The sequence below is a fragment of the Octopus bimaculoides genome, chromosome 4, assembly GCF_001194135.2.
Source record: "Octopus bimaculoides isolate UCB-OBI-ISO-001 chromosome 4, ASM119413v2, whole genome shotgun sequence".
Lineage (NCBI taxonomy): Eukaryota > Metazoa > Mollusca > Cephalopoda > Octopoda > Octopodidae > Octopus > Octopus bimaculoides.
The window spans coordinates 60,423,478-60,433,211 of record NC_068984.1 but is presented as its reverse complement, the minus strand read 5'-3'; the positions used below and the strand labels follow the sequence as shown (position 1 = coordinate 60,433,211).

General features: G+C 34.0%; 1 protein-coding gene across 5 annotated transcripts in view; it reads right to left on the bottom strand.

Moving 5' to 3' along the window:
• LOC106877306 (all trans-polyprenyl-diphosphate synthase PDSS2) overlaps positions 1 to 9,734 on the bottom strand; it is a 904,956-nt gene that overhangs the window by 331,421 nt on the left and 563,801 nt on the right. For 2 of the 5 annotated variants that reach the window (XM_052967134.1, XM_052967126.1), the window contains exon 6: positions 4,968 to 5,006. The exons of 2 other annotated variants lie outside the window; for them this stretch is intronic. In XM_052967134.1, coding sequence (XP_052823094.1) covers positions 4,968 to 5,006 — 39 coding nt within the window. Of the gene's footprint in view, positions 1 to 4,967; positions 5,029 to 9,734 lie in introns of all 5 variants that reach the window. One more of the 5 variants, XM_052967127.1, reaches the window with a different exon arrangement.

Sequence of the window (9,734 nt, the reverse complement as noted above, 5' to 3'; positions counted from 1 at the left end):
TATATATATATATATATATATATATAAATATATAAAACATTGAATATATATGTACTTATATGTTTGTATGTGTGTGTGTGTGTATATACATACACTTCTGTTTATCTATCTATATATGCACACACACATACTTGTGTGTGTGTGTGTGTACAATATATGGGCCTTCAGGAAGTGACAAATATACAAATATATACAGACAGATTTAATCATCGTATATTGATATAAGATGTTAACATTTTACAGAAGAGAGTTTATTTGCTTGCTTGGTTGCTCAAAATATAAAAAAATTCCTATCAAGAAAACCATTACAGTATCTAACTGGCATGTAATCACATAGACAAACCTTGTGGCTAAAAATAATGACACTCATTTGTAGTACTAAAAAGTAAGTTGAAACAAGATTTAGTCAGATCACTCGCTCAAAATATACAAATGAGTTCTAAACAAGGCTGAGTATCTGAATTAGTAAAATTTGTTTCCATTTACTAAACGCAAGACCAATTTTATTTGAAGAAACAATAAAGTTTATACCAGCCATTCCCAACCTTTTCTGCAGTACAAACTGGTTTCATACAAGAAAATTTTTCCATGAACCAGGGGGATCACATGCATAATAGAACATAATAAAGTGCATTTTATATAAGTTAAATAAGATGTATAATGCTCTTTTGCCTGTTCAGCCATGCTGGGGCACCACCTTGAATTTATTTTTAGTTGAATGAAACAACCTCAGTATTTAGTTTTTTTGGGTTTTTTTAAGTTTGGTCTCTTTGCTGAACTACTAAGTTACAGAGACATAAATACACCAACACCAGTTGTCAAGTAGTGGTCAGGGACAAACAGACACAACGACACATGCATAATATGTATGTGTGTGTATATATATATATGATGATGATATATATATATATATATATATATATATGATGGGCTTCTTTCAGTTTTCATCTACCAAATCCACTCACAAGGTTTTGGTTGGCCCAAGGCTATAGAAAATGACACTTGCCCAAGGTGTCACACAATGGGATTGAACCCTGGAACCATGTGGTTGGAAAGCAAACTTCTTATTACACAACTTTCCAGACAGAAGTGGTAATTTTTCCAAAATAAAACACCCTGCCGACTATGATAGTTAATAAAACAGAACTAGAATTTAAAAACTTTTTCCTTTCTATGCAGCTTGGTAGCAAAGGATCCATGGTCAGGTTGATAATCCCTGGTTTATACAATTGCTTGTCCGATTGCAATGAGGAGTGCTCCAGCTGACCAGATCAATGGAAGAGCTAGCTCATGAAATTAACATACAAGTGACTGAGCACTCCACAGACACTCACACCCTTAACATAGTTCTGAAGGAGATTCAGCATGACACAGAATGTGACAAGACTAAGCGTTTGAATTGCAGGTACTACACATTTTTGCCAGCTGGATGAAATGGAGCAATGTGAAAATAAAGTGTCCTGCTTAAGAACACAACACACTACTGGGAATTGAAATGATGACTTTTATGATCATGAGCCAAATACCTTAACCACTAAGCCACATGCTTTCACTTTTATACCCTAATATTTGTACTGTAATTACTGGTATTAGTTTTACCAGTCTTTTAAGGTGAGATTATTGTCTCATAATGAAAATAAAAGTAAGAATTTTCTTCAAAATGAATATAGGAATGATTTAAGTCTTAACTCTTTAGCATTTAAACCAACCATATCAGACCCAAATATTCTACCTATTCTATGTTCTAACGGGCCATATCCAGCCTCTCACTCATAAACTACAATGTCGTTCTGTTATAAATAATCACATCATCTAAAAACCCAGGCTATGAGATAATTTATGATTAATTCAAAACAATGTGAATAAATAAGCATTATATTTGACAGAGTAATCTGAATACTAAAGGATTAGGGCATAATTTAAGTCCAGTCATTTAACAGCAATGCAGATGAGATATAATATTCTACAGCCAGATGATACTCCTAATGCCAAACCTTGTTTATTTTCAAGTAAACTGTTTTATTCTGCTGGTCTTCACACATCAAACCACTGACCTACAGGACATATGTCATAGCAGACAAATGTCACAGCAGACCTAGTCCTCTAATGTTAATGCTAAAACACATGGAGACAATCACATATATATATGCATACACACACACACATACACAAACACACACACTACGCCTTTGCTTTATTGAAATTAGTTCAGTCAAAGTCAATTACTTTTATATATAGTACACAATAAAAAATACAAGTGTAGAGTTTCCTACTTTCTATTCAATAGTACACACTACAATTGTCCAGATTTCTGGTTGCCTTTGGATGCCAGGTGTCAATATGATCATAATATAAACTATTACATAAATACATACATAAACACACACACACGTGTGTGTGTGTGTGTGTGTGTGTGTGTGTGTGTGTGTGTGTGCGCGCGCGCGTGTGCATGCATGTGTGTGTCAAACAGGCTTCAGTTTGGTTTACATCTACTAAATTTCACTCCAAATGCACTAGTCAACTCAAAGTTGTAAGTGAAGACTCTTGACTGATGTACCATACACTGGGACTGAACTCAAAACTACAAATTTGCTTAGTAAAGCTGTTACCTATACAATCCATCTCTACACCTGTGTATAAACATTACTTTTCTGTTAAGGCTTCCTCTTTTTAGTAGCAGCTGGTACTTATTTTATCAACCTTGAAAGTCAACCTTGGCAGCATTTGAACTCAGAACATGAAGACTAACAAAATCCCGCTTAGCATTTTGCCCAGCACAGTAACAGATCTGCCAGCTTGCTGCCTTAATAAATGTATGTATACATATATCAACATGAATAGTGATCTGTTGAAAGATACTTGTTTCTAACAGGTATCTTGAAACTGAAGGCATGTTAAGAAACAGATCTGCTGATCAGTGCTGACTTACAACTAAACAACAACTATAATCTGAAAAATTTACTAAGAACTCTCCATTCTAAAAACAGAATACACAACATCCCATCTCTCTAATATTTGAAGGTGTATGTCAGGGTAACTAAATTTGTAGTAAGAGCTGACAATTCAGTTCTGCTAGTGACTATATAAGGGTGGTGAATTGGTAAAGTAATACTAACAGACTCTACTTCAGAACAGAATCATTGAGTAAGAAGCTTAAGGTTAGTGCAAATTCATTTTTGATTTCACACAGCATTGCTCAGACATTGGCATAAAAATGGTTTGGTAAAAGATGGGTTTAAAGAAGATGTCAAATGAAATAATTCAACAGCAATACTTAGCTGATAGTCTATCTTATGACATTAACCCATTCATGCTGATTGTTCGTTTAAACTGACACTTAATTTATAAGGGTATAAAACAAATACTTCATATAATTTATAATTTGTATATGATCTGTATCAAAGAATGAAACATGTTCTTAACACATATGCAGTCTATTTGAACAAATGCTTGCACCATAACTTGTAACAACTACTGTTGTGCAACATAGTGAGTACAAGCAGGACACGCAGTAAATGGTAAGCCAATTATTTCCATTTATTTAATTCTGTAAGCATTATTGTGGTTTCTTATATGTTTTTTTATGATCATAGGTGAGACAACAAATATTATTTGTTACCATTTGAGATGTATGCCGTAAATAAAATAACTTATAACACCCTGTCTGTTATAATGGACATCCAGCAACTTAGACATAAAACAACACACCTAATATTTCATGCATGTTGATATAGCTTCATGTTATAAATAGCCAATATAATATATATGAAATAAATTTTGTGTCCACACATCCCTATATCATAGTAATTTTTTCTTTCAGTCTTACAACAGCAGAAGCCCTAGCATTTTTGGAAGAGCTGAGCAACAGAGGCGATCGATGTTCACATGGGTCTCCCTCACAATATAGAACTCTTCAATGGCGATAGTGATGCTTCAGATGATGAGGCTGTAGTTTCCTCAGCTTGACTGAAAAGAGGGCTTTTGGAAACTGATGCACAAATAGCTTGTCAACAGGATATACCTGAAGACATTGAAGAAGTTGCAGGATATCTAAAATAAATTGAATTCAGTAAAACAAGAAATTGGAAGAAAAACGAAGCGGTGAATCATGTCTGAACTTCATGTGAGCCTGTAGATATATCTGAAGAAGCAAAATCTTGTTCAAATCCAATTGATTTCTTTAGTTTGCTCTTCACAGATGAATTACTGGATGACATTGTAGAACAAACAAACCGATATGCTGTTCAAAAAGGTAAAGTTCTGAGTGTATGCAAATCAGAGGTGTATGTATTCTTTGGTGGACTGCATTCAAACTCAGACCTCTACTTGACCACTTACAAAAAAATATTCAAAATGGTGGCTTAAGAGAACATCTCTCTGTTGATGACAGTATGATTCTATATAATGGCAAGCACCATACCAAACAATTTATAAAAGGGAAACCAATTTAGTTTGGTTTCAAAGTTTGGGTCCTTTGTTCTCAGCATGGATATATGCATGCTTTTGACCTCTACACTGGCAAGAGAGACAGTCCCAATAAAACCGAAAATGCATTTGGCCTAGGTGGGAACATTGTCCTTGATCTCATTGATGTTGTAGGAGTACCAGGCAATACAGGTTTCAAAATATTTTTTGATAACTATTTCACAAGTATTCAATTGATGGAGAAACTTTTTGAGAAAGGAATATGTGCATCGGGAACCTGCAGAGAAAATAGGACAGCTAGATGTCCTTTCAAAATGAAAACTGAAATGAAAGCATGTCCCAGAGGAACAGCTGATTTCAAGTCCACTTCAAATACAGTCACTGTGAAATGGAAAGATAATAATGGTGTTGTTCTGCTATCAAACTTTGAAACCTATAAAATGTCCACTGTTGAATGCTATGATAGGCCTCAAAAGAAATATGTTCCAATTCCACAGCCTGAAATCATCCAAAATTACAACAAATATATGGGATTTGTTTACCTTCTGGATCATAACATCGCTTCCTATAGGATTCGAATGCTGCAAAATAAATGGTGGTGGCCTATTTTATCATATTTTGTATCTGTAGCAACCCAAAATGCATGCATCTTGATGAATAGAGCAAGGCACAAAATTACATTATACAATTAATCGAAAACATTTCTCTAACTCAATTGAAAATGTATGACACTCCAAAGTTTCAAAGAAAATGCACATCTGCTCATTTGAAAAACAATGCAAGATATGATGATGTTGAGCATTGGATTGAATATATTCCAAATGAAAGGAGATGCAAAGAACGCTCTATGAAAAGTCATTTCATATGTGAAAACTGTGATGTAGGAGTTCTTCGCAAATGGCTCAAGAAGTACCATGTTCAGTAAAGCTATATAGTTTCATTTCAAAAGGATATATTTTACTAAATAAATTTTCAGTTTTCATTGATATCTTATTTATGTGAACAGGAATTATTTTCATAATAAAGTTATGGTCAGATATGATAACTTTATTAGCCACTAAATAAGTAAATTGCACAGTTAACAAGCTTATTAAAGATTCACATGCATAGTGCCTAATGTCTGTTATAACAGACAGTGATTATTTCAAGAAATATCAAACAGATTTCAATGAAATTTTTTTTCAGTTGTTATTTAGGTCAAAATAATAGTATTGGTGAATTTTCAGGCAATTTCATTCACTAAAAAAATTTCAGCACAAATGGATTAATCCCAGAAAGATGCAAAGCTAAGTCTATGGATTTGAACATAGTGCTAGATATATATGTTCCAGTACCTTAATACAGATGCCCCAGTATGGCCACAGCCAAGAGTATAGAGTGAATAAAAGAATAAAGGAATATATGATATTTCATTGCCCAAACATTTTTAGTAAGATTTGGTGAGAGTAAATTATCCTGTAACTGGATACCTGGTCCATGTACTTGCAACAGAGTAAATTCCACTAAAAACACCCAAGAACCAGGTGGCTGTGTTAAACTGAACAAAGGAATAAGTCTATCACCCAACATGAATTATGATAAACAGCAATGGAATGAATACTTATATTTATATACAAAGTGAGCAACAACTTACAAGCTGGAATCTAGCCTTTCTAGACATAGCTGTATTATAAAAGCATTAATACATTGGATAAAGATATCTCCAAGAAATGCCAGAACTAATACTGCAAGGCATTTTGTACAATCTATAACTATTCTACCAGTTTGTTGCCTGACAAACTTTGTATCACTTGTTGATGTGTGATTATCTCACTTTTATTTATGCATAACAAATATTTATGATGGCAGCTTTATATCACTGGAGAGAGATATCCTCCTGAATGACAGAAATACTCTATACTAACAAGAGAAAAGAAATAGATTATCACAAAATGTGTTATAAACAAAACTAAAAAACGCTTTTTAAAACACAAAATTGTGTTACTAAATATCAATAATACAGAGACTGTGTTTTTCTTTCTACCACAGATATTTTGCAACATATTTTAGATTATTAAAAAGCTTTTCTAATTCTCTCATTTATAACATATCATGTATCTAACATTCTTGCTATTATTTTTACAATGAGGAAATGAGATGAGATGTAGTGAGTGTACATCAAATCTTGTGCAGATTCTTCATACAATTCTTCATTAGAGTCAGTGGCTGCTTCCCAAAATTTGTCATGAAATTCAATTCATAGCACAGCGAAACTGTCATCAACGTGTAAGGTCTTCTCAGGTCTGCACCAGTCAGTACTTAGTCGTTGTAAAAATGACCAGAATGTTTCCAAGTGTCAATTTAAATACTTGTGACATGTAAAGAAAAAGTAGAATAAATCACACATCAACAGTTTTGTAGGATTGATTTGACAGAATCAATAGAACATTGCACAAAATGCCTTGCCGTATTTGTTCCAGCAGATTTTTATGTTCCAAGTTCCACTCCTGCAATGGCGATTTCTATATTATCTGCCTCTAGTGGGTTGATGAAATATAATACTGGTCCAGGACAGCAGACTGACACAATTGTTAGAGTATAAGAGAAAGATTTTAAACTATTTATTTTAGCCCTTTATATTTCCAGTGTCCAAGCAGGTATGGTAAATTTGTCCCAACTAACAATATGATGCAGTGTTAAAAAAAAAAGAGACAGACAGAGAAAGAAGAAAGAAAACCTAAAGTGAGGCAATAAGAAAATAATCACTGCATTTGTCCTATGAAAATTCCATCCACCATAAAGTCCAGTCTTTGTTGTAGTATGGTGACCTGTGTGCCTCATTGGCTCTAAGAGCCATACCAGTAAAGTGCAAGTTCCTGGTGGGGTTTTCCATGATGGATAGGCCAGGATAATATGGACCATCCCTTCCTTGTGGTAAAAATGGGTTAGCATAGGGCCAACACTCCTACCTAGCAAAAAAGCAAAATTACAGAAGCATCAATGACAATTTGAAAACCAACAAGACCCAGGAGAAGAAGGCCTTCCCTCAGGAAATCTGAAAAGACAGCTGAGAGTTGAGAGAGCAGGTGACAAAAGTCAGTGATTGATTATGGCCCATGGGGAGCCAAGAGCTTACATAACTTTGCTTTTGTATCTGGTTTGCTTCTATAACAGACTAAGTGATTGAGAAGATTGCAAGAAGCACTGAAAGAGATTTAACAAAAACAAAACAATTGGATATTTAATGAGTGGAATTGAACCAATGTGTGTGTGTTAATTATAATGGTATAATGACCCTCTCTAGACACAACAAAAAAGGGGCCAATGTAAGTTAAGTAAGTAATGAAAATTCCATGACAAACGCACAGTAATTGTTAAAGATGTCACTAGGGATCATTCATCTGTCTGATGCAGAAAAAGAACTTAGTTTGTGTGTAACACATAACTCATGTAACCAGTATTTTTCAAAACTTCTGTAATACATGTTTACCTTTCTCGAAAGTAAGATGCTTTTACAAGAATTCACAAGATTGCCCAAATGAATTTATAAAACACACCATTCATTTAGAATTCCTCTACAGACTTCAAAACAAAGAACATGGGTAGAACTTGTCAATTAAAACTTTTTTATCAAATGCAAGCAACACAAAAGAACCAACACATTTCTCCAGGATAGAAAACACAAAACCACATAGTTTGTGTTGAATTTGGCTAATTGTCTCATACATACAAACATAAACAAACTCATTAAAATAAATAAATAAAAAAAAAAAGATGTATATATTTATAGAAAACACAAAAATTTACAAATAATTTGTAGAGCTTGCAGCTTTTACATCTCGAATGTGTATCATTGTTAGCTCCAGGTTAGATGCAACGTGATTCATGGGCTTGGAGGGTGTGATTTTTTGTCTTCTGTTTTTCCTGCTTGTTTACTCGCTTAGCTCAAGGTTAGATGTGATTGAGCAGAACTTGATCAAAGGTATTCTAGCCATGATCATTGATTTTATTTTCTATTTCTCTTCTTTTTAAGGTATGTTGTATCTAATTACATTATCCAATGCATATGTTTAACCCTTTAGCTTTCAAACTGGCCATATCCAGCCAAAATATTCTACCTGTTTTATGTTCAAACTGGCTAGATTTGGCTTCCGTCATCTATTCATAATGTCATTCTAAAAATAAACAATCACACCATCAAAACCTTAAAGCTACAAGATAATGCATGATTAATTCAAGACAATATGAATAAATATGCATTACATTTGACAGAATATTTTGAATGCTAAATGGTTAACTTGTAAGATGTCATTTGACAGAGATTTGGCTGCATTTTAATTTTTTTTATATAGCAGAAAGTATTGCGTAGCAGCTCTTTCACTGGCATGTGCCATTTAGGATTAATTCTATTCTATTCATACATTAATGAAATAGCCTGTTTATGTATATTTCAATTAATTTCAAAAAATCATTTCAACAGTCCGGAATTTCTTAAGTTGACATCTGTAACATGGTAAATGGATATTTGTAATATGGTAAGAACACTGGATAGAATGTCTTCTGGTATCCTTTATGGTTCTTGGCATTCCAAACCCAGATCCTACTGAAGTCAACTTTGCCTTTTATCCTGTCAGAGTTTGCCTGTGTGGTTAAGAAGCTTGCTTTACAACCATGTTGTTTTGCTCTCAATCCATATAGTTTCCATCAACCAAATTCACTCACAAAGCATTGGTCATCCCAGGGTTATAGAAGATACTTGCTCAAGGTGCCATGCAATGGGACTGAACCCAAAACTCTATGGCTGTAAAGCAAATTTAAAATGCATTAAATCCACTAAGGTCAAATTTGCCTTTTGACCGTTGAGCTTTCATAAATACAGTACCAGTCCAGTACTGGGGGTCAATTCCTTTTCTGTCTACATTTTACAATTGGTTGTGGTCAGAACTAAGAAGGGTCTGAGCTTTAGCAGATCTAGATGTTTCAGACGTGCTGTATAGCATGATGGAGCCTCTATGTCTCTAACAGGAGTTGATGAACGAAGAGAGGAAGATATAGAGTTCAGCAGAGAATGGAAAGAAAATCTTGAACATGTTTGGGACCCACTAATTTTGATAATGATTGAGTAATACAATCCATGATTATAATAAGTAGTTTCGTTGGATGGTTACTTTGTTGTCAGCTGGTTGATAGGCAAGTGGGTAAGTAGATAGATAGGTGTGTATGTGTGTGTGTGTGTGAGAGAGAGAGAGAGAAAGAAAAACATATGGACTAACAACACACACACACACACACACACACACACACACACATATATATATATATATATATAT